Here is a 17379-nt window from a genome sequence, read left to right as displayed (position 1 = left end):
GGACGGAAACCCAGATCAGGTCCCTTATATCATTGTTTGGAAGGATCTAATTAGGCACCCACCCCCCTGGTTAAAATCTTTTTTTCCCTCACAGAAGGTGCCTGTCATGGTGGCAAAGGCGGGGAGGAACCAGCCTAGGGAGGTTGCACTGCCAATGGCACCCCTTTATCCAGTCTTACAAGGAGGGTCAGAGGAGGAGATCATCTTTCCTCTACCTCCCTACAGGCCGGTGCCGCCACCTCAACCGGCACCCCTACCACCATCACTCCCTCTGGTGGAACCTCTGCCGGCGGAGCTGCCACCAGCGCCCCTTCTGCCGCCACCGGGACCTCAGTCTGGCCAGAATCAGGTTCCTCAACCCACGCCGTCCAGTGGCCCGGCAGACAACACGCGGAGGGCCCTCCAGCGACACCCTCCCCTGGAGGCTGACTCCACGGTGCTCCCCTTACGAGCAGTTGGGCCGGTGGGAGCGAGGGGCGACCAACTATTCCATTACTGGCCCTTCGCTACCAGTGACCTATATAATTGGAGGTCCCAGAATGCCCCCTTTTCTGATAATCCTAAAGATTTAATCAATCTTCTTGAAACTGTTTTGTTCACTCATCAGCCTACTTGGGACGATTGTCAACAGCTTCTGCAGGTATTGTTCACCACTGAAGAGAGAGAGCGAATTATACAGGAAGCTCGGAAACTAATCCCAGGCCCTGCGGGCATCCCCACCACCATTCCTGCAGCCATTGACGTCGCCTTCCCGATGAGTCGGCCTGAATGGGACTATAACATGGCAGAAGGTAAGGAGAGGCTCCAGGTCTACCGCCAGGCTCTATTGGCAGGTCTCAAAGCGGCTGCGAGGTGGCCCACGAATTTGGCCAAGGTTTATGATTTGAGGCAGGGACAGGAAGAAAGTCCGGCTGCTTTTCTAGAGAGTGTGATGGATGCGTTCCGCCAATACACTCATATAGACCCTGAGAAACCCGAGCACCTCGGGACGGTGGCATTGGCTTACATAAATCAGTCGGCGCCTGACATAAAAAAGAAATTACAAAAGGTTGAGAGATTAGGAGAGAAACAGCTTAGAGACCTCATAGAAATAGCAGAGAAAGTTTATAATAATAGAGATACGGTTGAGGATAAACAGATTAAGGCTGAAAAAAGACAGAACTGAGACTTGGCCCGGGTCCTACTAGCGGCCACAGTGGAACCTAGAGAGCGCCAACGGCAACTGAAAGGAAAGGTAGGCTGCCCCTAGGGAAGAACCAATGTGCCTATTGCAAGGAGGAGGGCCATTGGGCTCGCAATTGCCCCAAAAGGAAACCCAAGGTCTGAGTCCTAGTAGAAGATGATGAATGATGGGGACGGGATTCGGTCCCCCTCCCCGAACCCAGGGTAACTCTGAGAGTAGAGGGGAAGCCTACTCAATTCCTGGTGGATACTGGGGCCCAACATTCGGTCCTACTCAAGGCGGAAGGACCCATCTCCAATGAGACCTCATGGGTGCAAGGAGCAACGGGTACTAAACAATACTCATGGACTACCCGAAGAACGGTTGATCTCGGTACGGGCCGGGTATCCCATTCCTTCATGATCATACCCGATTGCCCCTACCCTCTATTAGGAAGAGACTTACTAACCAAATTAGGTGCCCAGATTACATTTCAACTTGGGGGGAAGGCGACCGTGACTGATAAGACAGGATGTCCAGTCCATGTTCTAACTCTAAACTTAGAAGATGAATACCGGTTGCTCCAACAATCCCCTTCACTCCCTGGAGATGTCGCCGCCTGGCTACAAGAGTTTCCGCAGGTGTGGGCTGAAACAGGGGGGATGGGTCTAGCCCACCACCGGCCTCCAGTGTTTGTCGAGATCAAATCAGGGGCTGACCCCGCGAGGGTTCGGCAGTATCCCATGTCCCAAGAAGCTAAAAAGGGGATGACCCCCCACATACGGCGGTTGCTAAACTTGGGCATTCTGCGCCCCTCCCGGTCGGCCTGGAACACCCCCCTACTACCGGTCTGCAAGCCTAACTCCACCGACTACCGACCAGTGCAAGACCTAAGAGAAGTTAATAAGAGAGTCATGGACATCCACCCTACTGTCCCTAATCCTTATACTCTTTTGAGCTCCTTACCTCCTGACCACTGGTGGTACACAGTATTGGACTTAAAAGATGCCTTTTTCAGCTTGCCTCTCGCCCCTAAGAGCCAGGACCTGTTTGCCTTTGAATGGGCTGATCCTAAGAGGGGTATCCATGGACAACTAACTTGGACCAGGCTCCCACAGGGGTTTAAAAACTCCCCGACCCTCTTTGACGAGGCGTTTCACGAGGACTTAGGTGAGTTCCGCCGAGATCATCCGGGTTTAACCCTTCTACAATATGTAGATGACCTCCTCATCGCAGCAGATGACCGGGACACCTGCCGACAGGGAACTAAGGACCTGCTACAGACCCTTGGTGATCTGGGGTACCGGGCTTCTGCCAAAAAGGCCCAGATCTGTAAACCCCAGTTAAGTTACTTGGGGTATCTGTTAAAAGATGGTACAAGATGGTTGTCACAAGCCAGAAAAGAAACGGTCCTTAAGATCCCAACGCCCCACACTCCAAGGCAAGTACGGGAGTTCTTGGGGTCAGCTGGTTTCTGTAGACTTTGGATCCCAGGGTTCGCTGAACTGGCCAAGCCCCTATACGAGGCCACAAAACCAAAACAGGACTTCCAATGGACTCAGGAGATGGACAACTCCTTTAACCAGATAAAGCAGGCCCTACTGAATGCCCCAGCTCTGGGGCTACCAGACATCACAAAACCTTTTCACCTCTACATAGATGAGAACCGGGGGGTCGCGAAAGGTGTTTTGCTTCAGCAACTAGGCCCCTGGAAGAGGCTAGTAGCTTATTTTTCAAAAAAGTTGGACTCAGTAGCGGCTGGCTGGCCCACCTGCTTGCGCATCATTGCTGCAACCGCGCTGCTGGTTAAAGATGCTGATAAGATCACCCTAGGACAGACCTTATACATAACCACCCCTCACACCATCGAAGGAGTGCTCAAACAGACCCCCGACAGGTGGCTTAGCAATGCTAGGCTCACTCACTATCAGAGCTTACTGCTTAACCCTGCCAGAATCTTCTTTCAGCCCCCCACCGCCTTGAACCCAGCCACTCTGCTGCCCAATCCAGACCTCGATGCACCTCTCCACGACTGTGCTGACATCCTGGCCCAGGCCCAAGGGGTACGAGCAGACCTACAAGACCACCCCGTGTCCGGAGCTGATCACACGTGGTATATGGATGGAAGCAGTTTTGTGCGAGATGGACAAAGGTATGCAGGGGCAGCAGTTGTATCGGAGACAGAGGTCATCTGGGCAGAGTCATTGCCCCCCGGGACCTCTGCTCAACGGGCAGAGTTAATAACATTGACTCAGGCCTTGATGCTGGGCAGGGATAAGGTACTGAACGTGTACACAGACAGCCGGTACACGTTCGCAACTGCTCACATTCATGGAGCTATATATAGAGAACGGGGCTTGCTGACGGCAGAGGGAAAAACTATCAAAAACAAGGATGAAATTCTAACATTACTGGCCGCCCTCTGGCTACCCAAGAGATTAGCGATCATACATTGCCCGGGACATCAGAAAACTAATGACCCAGTTTCTAGGGGCAATGCCCTAGCAGACCGGACTGCCAGAGAAATAGCTCAATCTGAGGTTGTCCTAGCTGCTGCTCTCCCGGACCCCGGAGATCCCAGCTTGCCGGACAGCCCTACGTATTCCCCGGAGGACTTAGCCTGGATCGCAAAGCAGCCTACGTCCAAAGAACATCACGGTTGGTGGCGAATGGGAGATGGAAAGGTGATCCTCCCCGAGAAACTAGGAGAACAGCTTCTGTTTCAAGTGCACCGGACCACACACATGGGCACCCGAAAGATGCAGGACCTCATCAGATGGGCAGACATCAAGATCAAGGACGCCCATCCCAAGACTGAACAAATTGTGGCACGCTGGAGAGCCTGCCAGATGACCAATGCCAACAGCAGCCCAGCCCAGCCAGGGATGAGGCTGTGGGGAGCCAAGCCTGGAGCTTACAGGGAAACAGACTTCACGGAGATTAAGAAAGGATCTTTTGGCTACAAGTACTTGCTGGTTTTTATAGATACTTTTTCAGGTTGGGTAGAGGCGTTTCCTACCGAGCACGAGACAGCTCATGTAGTGGCCAAGAAACTCCTAGAAGACATCCTGCCGAGGTATGGTTTTCCTGCTATGATTGGGTCTGATAACGGACCAGCATTCACCTCTCAGGTAATCCAGGGGTTAGCAAATGTAATTGGGGCAGATTGGAAATTACGTTGTGCATACAGGCCCCAGAGTTCAGGACAAGTAGAGAGGATGAATAGAACCCTAAAAGAGACCTTAACTAAATTGGCCCAGGAGACTGGCGGGGACTGGGTGACTCTCCTTCCCTATGCACTCTATAGGGTGCGTAACACCCCCTATAGACTTGGCTTAACTCCTTTTGAAATTATGTTCGGGAGACCTACCCCAATTATTCCTGCTCTACAATCTGAGGTCATTAATGCCCTTGATGCGGATGATAATGTGCTTATCCGTTCTCTCCAAACCCTCCAACGCGCTCACAAGGATGTCTGGACCAGACTGAAGGCTCTTTACGAGACATTCTATGCCAGAACCTCATTGCTACCAACCAGGAGACTGGGTACTTGTCAAGAGAAACCATCGTGAGACCCTCAAACCACGCTGGAAGGGGCCCTACGTAGTTATCCTGACTACCCCCACTGCACTCAGAGTCGACGGCCTCGCTGCCTGTATTCATCACACCCACGTACGGCCAGCAGACTTCTGTGCACACCAAGAACAAAGCCCCCCTCCGCCACGATGGACAGTCTCAAAGGACTCAAACAATCCCTTGAAGGTTCGCCTGCAAAGATTGTAAGACTGGTAGTTATTGCTGTATGTGCCTTGAGATGTGTGTCCCCTGAACCCTGCCCCTCTGAATGCTACATACAGTATGGGAGGGGCTCTGCTTTCTCTTATCGAACCTATGTACACTCCTCCTGTTACAGAGATGCAAAGATGTGCGAACAAGCCAGCGTCAAGTATTGAGTAGCTACTGGACAACGGGGAGATAGCCGCACTAGCGTTTGCCCTCCAATTGGAAAGCAGTTCTGCTTCTCATTGCAAACTCATTATGGGATGTCTGATGGGGGGGGCAAGACGAAGTGAGGCAAGGAGTTCAAGAACAGGTTAGAGAGAACCTCATAAAAATTGGAGAGGCACTGATGAACCCCCCCAGCCTATGAGCCCAATGGGCTACTAAAACAGGGTCAGCAGGCACTCAGTCCCCTAGACTTCTCACACCGGATCGTCACCAAATTTAACGATACTTACCAAGTCCTCAGTCCTAGCTTAAATAGTACCCCTTGCTGGATCTATCTCCCCTTAAGACCAAAACCTTTCCTCGCCTGGCCAGTCCCACGACCCTGGGTCCAGGCCCAAAATCTCACTATAAAACCCACTAGCTTGGTTCTGAACATCCCCACCACTCTAGCAGTGGGTCCCCTAACTGATAGAGTTACCCTGATGTCTAGTAATGTTACCTGCATAGTTCCCAAAGGGACTCACCTAACCGAGGCCCTATGCAACAACTCCATTGGCTCCCCAAACACCAATCTTACATGCGAGGCCCCGGGAATCTTCTTTGTCTGCAACCAGTCTACCTTACTCCGCTGCTTCCCAACCAATTGGTCTTTGCCCTGCGTACCGGTGTTCCTCACCCCTCCCTTGACCGTTCTCAGTCCCGAAGCTATGACTACTCTGGTATCACCTGGGCACCGAAGAAGGAGAGCTTTCTCTGTAGGAGCTCTCCTTTTAGGTGGAGGGCTGTTCGCTGCAGCAGGGCTTGGGACAGGGGGCATTGGTAGGGCAACCCATTTCTACTACAAGCTCTCCACTGGTATAAGTCAGGACCTTGACAAGGTAGCCAACTCCCTGATGGCCTTGCAAACCCAGATTACATCCCTGGCTGGAGTAGCTCTCCAGAACCACCGCGCCTTGGACCTATTGACAGCAGAAAAGGGGGGCACCAGCCAGTTCTTAGGAGAGGAGTGCTGTTTTTTTTGTTAATGCATCAGGCATTGTCCAGAATAAAGTAAAAGAACTCCGAGAGTCCATTAAGAACCTCCTGGCTGAAGCAGAGGCTCAAGGTGCGTTCAGTTGGTCTTAGATCCTCCTGGATAACATGGGCCTTGCCGCTCCTAGGCCCCTTGACTGCTTTCTTACTGATCCTGACTGTTGGCCCCTGCGCTCTTAACTGGGTGCTTAGGCTTATCGGGGAACGGTTAGGCACCATCCAGCTCATGGTTATGCGTTCACAGTACCATTACCTAGAAACGGAGGAAGCTCACGATTGAGCTTCTTCATTTACTAGTAGAAGGGGGGAATGAAGAACCAAAGTGACTCCATCTTAGGTATAAGACTCCATCTTAAGCACAGGCCAGTTCCCGGAAAAGCCGCAGATAGTGAGACGATCACCGCATCCTAACTCAGCCAATCAGAGCAACTATGGAAAGTAACTCTCCAGATTCCCCGCCTTGTTCCTTGGCGCCATCACCCAGCCAATCCTAAGCCTCGTTGTACCAATCCTGTAACGCCAAGACATCGCTCCCCATGCTTACGATTTTTCCCTTCAAATACCCCTGAAGCCCCGTTTTCAGGACCGCCTCCTACTCACTGCTGCGTCGGTGTGCGGACTGCGGTCCGGACTCGAGTCTGAAATAAACTCCCTCTTGCTCTTGCATCGGTGTCGGCTTCTTGGTGGTTCGTGGAGATTGAGTTGGGGCATAACAGTTTAAGAAAAAAACTTTTTTGTTCCATAGGTATCCATGTTTGACTAAGGCCGCATAAAAGCTTCTACAAATAACTGTTTCCTAGCTTGCCCTCTCAGCTCATGGTTTCTCAGCGATTCTTCTAATTTGAACATAGCCCTCCGCCCCCTAAAAACCCAAGTCTAAAACCAATTAAAAGTGGAGATCTGAGCAAGCTAACCTCTGCTGACTTAAACAGGATGGAGAGTGTTTTATCAAGACTAAACTTGTAATTACTGTGTTCTACATTCCTTGCCTCTATGGCCCCAGTGTAAAATGTGATCATCCATTTCAAAATTATCTCTCTATCGTGAGCCCAAAGCTGATCGTTTAGATTCTGGTCTCGTGTTGGGCGTCAGTTTGAAGAATATCACAGCACTATCTCCTCTAATAAATGACTTTAACTTTTCACCTAGAAGATATCTGCTTTAACTTATCACAGGGAATCATCTGCTTTCTTTAACGTTTCCACTAAATTAAAATCTGAAGTCACTCTATTTGGGAGCGAATGTTAGCTGCACATAGACAGCAGGATGAATTACTAGGGAGTCAATGAAAAAATATTATCCAAAAAACAGAAAACTTAGTTTATCACAAATTCCATTTTATTCTGTAGATCTCATTAATAATGGCCAAGATAATGCGCTCGCTCTCTCTCAATCTCTCTCTCTCTCACACACACACACAAATCTGTTCACCCATGAAAGAAGACTTAAATTTTGATGATAGTTCTAAATCAAACTTCTGACTGCACCAGGATACTGAAATTTTAACTTACATGCTTAGATCATTTTACATTTCTTACTTCAATAACAATGACTTAAACTACAGAATTTATTTCAAAATGAAAATATTTTCTTCTTTAAAAACCTCTTGTCTTATACGTCGATTGGGTGGGCTATGGCTACTGCATGTGGGTTTTATGGCTCCCAAAAAACAGGTCATGTTCAGTTCAGATGCAGAACTCAGAAGCCAGCTACGATGGCTCCCCACAATTCCTAGGCAAACACTCACTGGATCTTGTTTTGAGTTCTCCCAGAAAAGTCCTGGATTTTATCTCAGGCTCATAGTTCTTATTATAATAATGGCATAAAAATGAGAGGTACGGAGAAGGTTACTATGGTGATTTTTCTGGCTATGTAAGAAAAACTATTTAGTTTTATTAAGATTAATAAGAAAAGGCATTGAAAGCAACAAGTAAAATTTTAAATTAAAATCAATCTTCCTCAGGTGATTTTCTACACTGTCTATAGTTAGGCTTCAGATTAAGTCTCAGCTCCTAAGTAACAGCTGTGTGACCTTGCACAAATCACTTAACTTCTCTCAGTTTGTAAAGCTGTGATCTCTTTGTATCTCTGAGAGGTAGTAGGCCTAAATAAGATCATGTATATGGGAAGTGTTTTACAGTCCCACCTGCCTTAGGGTGGTGCTTGTAAAGGTGTGTTAAGTTCTTCTTATGAAGACCTCTTTCTCTTTCAACAAAATCACAGTGATTCTTAAATTAAATTATCTTCTGCATTCCATTCTTCATAACAGTCACAATAAACATGCAAAAATAACACTTGCTCAAAAAAAAAAAAAAAACCCTAAAAAATAGGTTCAAAATGTAGCTGGGGATTTGGAACTTTACAAAAGAACCTCCTAATAAGTAAAGTTTGTGAAAACAGCCAATGGACCAGCGAACGAGAATCCACATTTGCCTTATATGGAATAACTTTTTTTTTTTTTTTTAAAGTTAGGTGAAATCAGCCCCAAGACAGGGGGATATGTTAGATAAACATGGAAGGTGGGCTTGTTCTTGCTCTATATATTTATAAAATTAAAAGTTCTGGACAGTCTCTTAATGAATAAATGATCTTACAAAGTGACCTTACATTAAAAACTAAAGCAAGTCCCAAAACTGCGACCAATATAAGAAGGGCACTTGCAGGGCGGGGTGGGCTCAGCAGGAGCTTGCTAAGCAAAGTGTAGTCATACTCTACACTGAGGGGTCTCAAAGACCTTTTCTAAAACTGATCTGATTAATCTCTATTTATACAAGCCAGATGGTCAAAGATTCTGGTTCTATGGTTCTATGACTTTATGACTTATATTTAACTATTTTAAAGTCTTTGAACTCATTAAATAATAAGTGCTTTAACAGCAGAAAAAAAAAACAGAAGAAATGTGTCAGTGACCGCTCTGCTTATGATTCAATGGCTGATTTGTAAATGTCATTTCATTATTTTTCATCTGTTGTTCAAGGATTTTTCTCATTTCCAGGTACTTTAATAGCTGTTTTCTTTGTCAAATGCTATTGTGCAGGAATTGGTTAGTGACTAAAAAAGGCTGAAAGCTTGAGGATCATCAAGCATATACATACTTGGGTGAGGACGGCCGGCTAGCATCCATCGAGGATCATATGGAGCCTTTGTGGGAACAAACTCGATGATTCTATCTATAGGATCCTTGGAGTTCAGGATAGGAACTGAACTGTTTACATTCTGAAAGGAGATTAGGAGGGAAAGAGCACAATAATCAGTAAACAGAAGTCCTATATGCCAACTGTGCAACAATCACTACTAAGACAGCAGAGCCCACATACGGAATTACACCCATTAGTCCCGAGCGTAAGCTAGAAGCATCACGATTGTGTGCTGAGCCCTGAAGAACATGCACAAGTCTCAAGTCTCATGTAGGACCTGGCACGAAGTGGAGCCTTCTGACTCTTGATTTCAGTGTGCCCAGGCTTCTTGGAAGCTCTCCAGAGGGATGGGAGGCTATTACTAAAAAGAAAACTCACAATGAGGAGAAAGCCTTAATATGCTGGGATCTGAGCCCTGATATACCATGAAGGCTTCTGTGGCTGGAAAATATCAGAAAGGGACCTACCCAATGAAATCCAAAGACATTTTAAAAGTAGAAGGCAAAAGATGGCTTTAAGGAAAAAAAAAAAAACCAATAGCTTTCAGAGAAATATTTCATAAAAAATTCCTACACCATATGGTCTCAAGCGCAGAGATAGTAAGCTGTGGTAAAGGGGCTGGGTCCTGTGGACTTAGTGCTGGGAAGGAAGGGCTCACCTTGGGCATGTAAGACAGCCAGTGCAGGATAGTGAAAACCCCTTCAAAGTCATCACAAACAGTGCTGTGAGTCACCCCATTGTTGTGCATGATCTGGATGCCCCCGAGCTGGTTGTTCGAGGTGTACACTTCCCTCCCAAGGACCTGGAGAAATGAGAAAAGACATTTATCTACATGGAAATCAAGGCAAAGTCTATTTTGTAATCCTCACTAAAATGAGTTCTTTTCTCCACAAGAGAGATTCCAGCTTCTGTGAGTTGTTCTGAGGGATGATCTGGACCTTTGTCATAAAAAGAAAACGTAGGAGACAAAAAAGGCATTTAAAAAATCACATATGCTGTTGCAATTTAAAAACCAGCAAGCCCCTCCCACCCAGCTGCCACCGATAGGCAAAGCATATTTCGACTGAGTGAAACCATGGTGGGTGAGGCAGGAACCCTGAGAAACTGGCTACCTCATATCATCTGTGGGCCTGGCAGAGTTGCTGTATATGTACACAAAAGAGATAATGTGCCTGTCTTTGGACAATCTTTAGTGACAAGTCTCAGTTAAAGAAACACTAAGGTTTGGGTTCTTTGTGTTTTTTTTTAAAGATTACTTTCCCCCTTTATTTGATTTTTAAAGCTGGTCCCCACACATAAGCCCTAAGGCTAGCAAAATCCCGAAACCCTTGAGTTTAAAGTCCTCTTTGTGTGCTGGGTGCAGGGCGGTGATTTATACCCAAGCCTGTCTCTCCTCTCTCAGGAAGGTTCCAGAGAATTCAGGGCCTCAATCCCTGGTTATTCCTGGAGGAATTTAACCCCTGTGAGGTCGAAGGGCATCTGCAATTGGAAACCACAGTTTCCTCCAAAGAAGAAAAAAGGAAGACAAAATATTCGTGGACTTGGAAATTGTAGGGTTTCTTTTTCTCCTGAAGATTGGTTAATAATTTCTTTCAGGGAAGGAGGTTTTCTGACCCAGCAGATGGAAGCCGGGCAGCCTGGTCACTGACTACCTGCAAACTGCTGAGTGTGTGGTAATTGCCAGGCATCTCAGGTAGCCCTGGAGAGCTCTAAACTGTTGTAGAGCACTTACTGTATTTTACCTTTCCTTTTCCCTCCGCCTTCCTCCTTCAGAAAATAACTACAACACAAAATTTCTTCTTTACTAACTTTTATTCATTTACAGTTTCTGGGGAAAATCTAATAAACAAAAGACCAGCAAATTCCACCTGTATCTTCCCATTTTGTCCCTTCTTGTTCGAAGCTTTAAGAGGTTCCCTCAGTCACCCCCTACCTCAAGACCCTCCAAAGGCTGGGGAAGTTGGTGACAAAGTAATCACCTCAGTGTGACCTAGTTGGCCTTGGTTCCATTTTACTTCAGCTAGGAAGGATGGAAGAATAAGAAAAGCAAAATTGCTCTCACATTGCTGCTTTCCTTGATAAGGAAGTGCAGAGAACAAGCCTTTGCAGGCAGCCTTGAGCTGAGCAACATGCTGGCAGCTCCTTTGAAGGAGCCCTAAGAACAGGGGAGACCATGTCTGACCACTGGGCTCCCATCCTCCTCTCAGTCTGTCTTTAATCTCAGCCCAGGCACTGCGGCTCTTTTCTCATTCTCCTGCTGTCTCTTTCTATTTGCCCTCTCTCTGACTGATACACTGATCTCTCGGTCACTCGGCTTTCTGCTCCACTGAGTCCATATTACTAATAACACCTCCGCCACGGCCAGTTTACCTCATGAAGGCAGGAGCACATCATTACAAAATAAACTCATAACTTTGACATTCTAGCAAATACACGCCGTTTGTTATTTTTATGGCTTTAGTCTTTCTAACAGGCAGAGGGCATTACATACCTGTTTCATTTATATTTTAAAATGTGTGCACACATGCACACTTGCACATGTATCAGGAAACAAAACAGAAGAACAACAACAACAACAAAAAACAAAACTAATATCCAAGGCAATCAGTCGATGGGGGACCCTGGTGGAGGCTGAAAACCCCTGTCACTCAGGGAGGCCATGCTCTGATCTGGCTCCGGTTTTATGGATGTCATAAACCTGATGGCCCACAACTGGTCCTTCTGGGACAGAATGCCTCTCTGCCAGAAGTCATTCAGTGTGATCAGCAGTATTTTTAATTATTAAAATAAAATTGGAAAGGGAGAAAGGAAATAAAAAGGAGACACTGTGCTGACCCTGAATATCTGATATTCACAGTCTATGTCAGGAGCCAATAACTTGCTGCCTGGAAGAGAGAGCCAGGGCCATTTTCTACTCAGAAACACTATTTTCTGTCCTATGAACCACTGTCTCCAGTGCTTGGTAATGTCCAACCACTTAACCTCACACCTCTCCAAAATTAGTAATGGACCGGTGAAGAACCAAAGCAGACCAAGAGAGCTGTTGGTGATTAAATACACCTTCCTTGGATGTCTTTGCCCCCTCCTTTCGAAGAAGACACTATCCAGAACTGGGTTATTCTCAGAGGCTCTGCCACTTGCCCATTCCACCCCATATTCTTATGAACTAATGGGAGACAAACTTGGAAGGAACGAGAGTTTAATAACTTGTTTTGTCTTCGCTTTACAAGTGGAAACTCAAGTTCTGATGTGTTGTTCTGAAAAGGGAGCAATATTTCTATATTTCCTCTCCTCTGGGTTCAGAAGGAAATCTAACCAGGGCTAACCACAACCAAGAACACGATTTCTGGGCTAAAGAATGTTTGTCGAGTGAGAAAATTTATTTAATTTGGGAATTAAAGAGAAAAAGTATAGGACAGACTAACAGAGCATCCAAATGGCCCTGACAAGCCTTATCTTTGGAGGTGAGGGTTTGGGAGGGGAAAGACACATAGAAATGAAATGCGCTTCACTAACCACAAATGCTAACAATCATAGCAACTTAACAATCAGTGAAGAGAAAGCACTACCCTCCAGCTCATCTTCAATGACTGTATGTTTGGGGCATGCACCAGCAGAATGAGGGCGCACACAATAGCTCCTGATTTATAGGGGTCGTTGCTGACTCAAGCGGTTTTAATGATTTTAGAACACTTCACAACAAAAGCTCCAAAGAAGCAGAACCTGGGCTAGGACAAAATCTATTCTGCCTAACTCTGAAATGATCATGCTGGAAGAGTTACGCAAACACTGATCAGCATCTGGGAAGACAAAGAAAAGAGCCCGTGTAGAACCACTATTTTATTCCTCAATGTGTACTGATCTTCTAGAGAAAAATCTAGGGTAAACGACTCTCATCACCATAATTTTCATGAAGAAAGTGAGCTTCGTTCATTTTTTTTCAACTTTGACATATATTTCTATATTAAGTGAAGTTGCTCACCATATTCCATTTCCCAAATTATTCCTCTCACATTTTCTACAGCATGACACAAACTTTTAATTTACCTGCCCAAAAAGCATCAATAACCATTTAAACACAGGAGCCATTCAAACAGAGGTGACTCTCATGAGGCCCCACTTTGCTGCTCCCTGCGTCTCAGTAGAGCGGTACCATGAACTATTAGGAACAGGCACCATCTCAGAGACCCCTGATGAAGAGTGCCCATGCCAACGAAATTGAATAAGGGCTGAGTCTGAGAGGAAAGAGGATCTTCATGCACTCTTGATATAAACTTAAGCCTCATCCAACGCTTCATTCACTGTGGCTGGCAGACTCGAGAATTAAGGGCACTGCATAAAAGCCAGTGATTAGCAGAGCTACAATTGTTAAAGGATCCACTGAAGATGCTACATAGCCTTTCGAAATTTTGAGGTACATAAGTACAAACGAATGCAGTCACACATACATACATACTAAGGCCTCTGCTGCTCTTGCTGCTTATCTAGAGACACTGCAGACAGCTCAGGTTTACCACAGCTGACAGGCAATGAAAACTGCCTAATATACCTCTTGCTCTCTCCCTTAAATCCCTTTTTGGAGATCAAGATAAACACATTCTTCGTTTCCCCAGTGCTCTCGACGTTTGACTGAAGTGGCAGAGCATTGTGAGGTTTTGTGCAAATGAAATCACTATGTAATACTGAATGAGTATAGTATTTACTTGTCAGGATATTTGTCAGCACAGGCATTGAGATTTCCAAGTTTCGTAGATGCAACTTAGCTCAATTTTTAAAAAATTGCTTTTGTCCTAATATATACATTATGTTGGGAACCCTCAGACTTATAGGCAAATATTTGCAATCGTGTGCAGAAGATGTGAAAAATAATGATGCATATCAATGGAATAAAAAATGAAATCTACCACTGCTTTCCCCACTTTATTCAATCTTTCTCCCGTTAAACAATCCTTGGTAGGTCAGGGCAATTGTCTATTTAAAGAAGCAGTAAGTACAAAATTCCTCCTGCACCTAAGAATTAAGCCACACACGCCGGGTCCTTCCTGCAATTCTCCTTCTCATTAGGACATTTTGATTCACAAGAGGTTTGAGGAGAGGTTTTGTAAATTTCCCAAGCAACTGTCACCACTGGACTGCATCCATGATTCTAGATATTAAAGTCACTCTGAGATCTATCAGGTTATTGATAAAGGTTTGGCTAATGCGGAAAGAGAGAGATATGAGAAAATAAGTGAGAACAGGGAAAAACTGGTAAAATGGAAACAAAAGAAAGGAGGAAGAATGAGCAAGAGGAAGAGGGAGGGGGGGAAAAGAGACCAAGGAAGAAAAAAATGCAATAGCTCATCTACTCATGCTGCTAACACCCTCCTCCCTGATTTTAGAGGGCTACATTTTTAAAAGCTGACAAGTAATTCAATCTCCAATTAACAATTTTAAGTGGTGCAGCCCATATTACTGTGCAAATGTTTCTCCAGGAATATATCCAAGGGTGAATGGAATTAAATCTCAAGGGAGACAGGCCCAGTGTCCATGTGACCAAGAATATTTGGGGGTCCCTAATACACAGACTCAGAGCTACAACTTTCCCCCTTTTGTCACTGGCAAACTGAAGTGCTTGCTGGTTGGCAGCTGGTGGGCTAGGACTGGGGGAAGAAAAAGAGCACAGTGACATACTGCGGGCACAGGATGGGAAAGCCTCTGACTTGAGCCACAGTGATTCAAGACCATCCACTGTAAGACCAAAAGTCTCTCTATAAACAGGAACGTTAGGACGTGATTGGGTTTGCTGACAGCTAAAGTGAGGTAAAGGGACTGTGTTACCGGTGGCAAAAAAAAATATATTTAGCCAAAAAGAGACTGAGATACAGGTGAGAAATAACACCAAAAGACCTCTGTTTACTGAAGGATAGGGAGAACAGAGGAATGAGTTAGATGGAAGAAGGGTGATAAGGATTTGAAGGTGGGCTGGGTGAGGAAGAGAGCCTCGTTTTTAATGTAATGGGGGGTGGGGAGAGAGAAGAGCCACATGACAGTTTGTCAAATACATGAGAAAAGGGATAGGCTTCCGGAGCAAAATCTGACTGCCAAAAGAAATCACTAATCTCAGGGATCCATCAACTGCTCATTTAGCTACAGACTTGAGTGTACTGATAATAAATTACTTCCAAATCTGGAAACTTTTTAAGAGTCTGGTTTATTGAACTATAATTTACATACAGTAAAATCATCCATTTTTAGGTGCACAATTCTATGAATTTTGACAAACACACATAACCACCACCACAATCACCTCAGAAGTTTTCATCCCCCAAAGTTCTTTCACCTTTGTAATCGATTTCCTTCTCCCGCACATAACAACTACTAATCTACTTTCTAACAGTTTTGCCTTTTCTAGAATGTTATATAAATGGAGTCATATAGTATGTAGCCTCCTAAGTCTAGCTTTTCAGTTAGCATAATGCATCTGAGATTCATTCATGCTGACACAGATATGAGTAGTTCCTTTTTATTGCAGTAGTAATCCATTTTATAGAAATACCACAACTTGTTCATCTATTTCCCTGCTGGTGGGCATTTGGGTGGTTTCCAGTTTTTTTTCTTTTTTCTTTTGGCAATGATGAATAAAGCTGCTACAGACATTCATGTACAGGTTTTTGTGTGGATATATTTTAATTTCTCTTTAGTAAAACACTTAGGAGTAGGATTTGCTAGGCGGTGTGCTAAGTGTGTAACTTTATTTTAAAAATCCAAACTTTTTCAAAGTGGCGGTACCATTTTGCATTCCCACCAATATGTATGTTCCAGCGATTCTGCATCCTCAGCAATACTTGGTATTGTCAGTTAAAAACTTTTACTTTATTGTGATTTTAATTTGCATTTCTCTAGTGATTAATGATAAGCATCTTTCTGTGTCCTTAGTTGCCATCTTTATATCTACTTTGGTGAAATGTATATTCAATTTTCTTACTGATTTAAAAAATTACTGGGTTGCTTTCTTATATTTGAGTTGTGAGAATTCTTTATATATTCTGAATGCCAGTTTTTTTATCAAATGTTTCCTACAGATGGAAATATTTAAAAAGTTCCTTTTTTTCGGTCACCTCCTAGTGGTTTTTCTGAACAGGAAACGAGACGTGAGGTTGATACTGAAAGGCTGTGTGTGACTGACTGCAGGTGCCCGCCGATGGTTAGGCACAGAGTTCCAGGCTTGCTGGGCCTGGCTTCCGGGGGAGTAGCACTGACTGTTCATCTCTGCAGCCTTTTTGTTTGTGTTTTCCACTTACATCTGGTGAGCAGCGATTTTTTTTTCTCTTAGAACATATGCAAAGCCCATTATTGTCTTTTAGCCTAAATTTTAAGTACTATGAAAAAAAAAAAAGAATCTTCTTTGTATACCCATGGCATAAAAACTTTAGACAGAACAGCCACAACTCTTAGTGCTCTATAATTTACTTGTAATTTACATTTTCAGCAAGTTAAACTACTATAAGCAAAAGAAATTTTTCCTATTAGTGGTATAATGTGAAGAAGCTTTCTTAAGTAAAACGAGTGGTTTGATTTTCCTCCCTTTTTTGCTTTCCTCAGTAAAGACACTGGGTTTTGTTGTATGAAGTATAACTGACATATAACCTGTTAGTTTTAGGTGTACATAGTGGTTCGACATTTATATACACTACAAAATGACCACCACAATGAGTCTAGTTTCCCTCTGTCACCATACTAAGTTAATATAATATTATTGACTATATTCCCCATGCTTTACACTCTATCCCCAATACTTATTTTATAACTGACAGTTTATACATCTTGAACCCCTTCACTCTGGCAATAGGCAGTCTGCAGCGTTTTCTGTATCTATGAGTCTAGTTTTGTTTTGTTGTTTAGATTCCACATAAAAGTGAAATCATATAGTATTTGTCTCAAGCATTTCACTTAGCATAATACCCTCACGGTCCAACCTTGTTGCAAATGGCAAGATCTCATTCTTTTTTATGGCTGAGTACTATTCCATTGTATATATGTACCACAGGTTGTTTATTCATCCATCAACAGACATGTAGGCTGTTTCCATATCCTGGCTATAGTAAATAATGCTGCAAT

General features: G+C 44.6%; 1 protein-coding gene across 8 annotated transcripts in view; it reads right to left on the bottom strand.

Annotated features, from left to right (window-relative positions):
- ACACA (acetyl-CoA carboxylase alpha) overlaps nucleotides 1–17379 on the bottom strand; it is a 253317-nt gene that overhangs the window by 37052 nt on the left and 198886 nt on the right. For all 8 annotated transcript variants that reach the window (XM_036223376.1, XM_036223375.1, XM_036223382.1 and 5 more), the window contains 2 exons: nucleotides 9938–10081; nucleotides 9238–9358 (listed from right to left, as the gene is read on the bottom strand). In XM_036223376.1, coding sequence (XP_036079269.1) covers nucleotides 9238–9358; nucleotides 9938–10081 — 265 coding nt within the window. The remainder of the gene's footprint in view (nucleotides 1–9237; nucleotides 9359–9937; nucleotides 10082–17379) is intronic.

Source organism: Rousettus aegyptiacus, unplaced genomic scaffold (assembly GCF_014176215.1).
Source record: "Rousettus aegyptiacus isolate mRouAeg1 unplaced genomic scaffold, mRouAeg1.p scaffold_m13_p_6, whole genome shotgun sequence".
NCBI classification, from domain to species: domain Eukaryota; kingdom Metazoa; phylum Chordata; class Mammalia; order Chiroptera; family Pteropodidae; genus Rousettus; species Rousettus aegyptiacus.
Note: the sequence above shows the minus strand (reverse complement) of the source record. Positions and strands in the feature narration are given on the sequence as shown.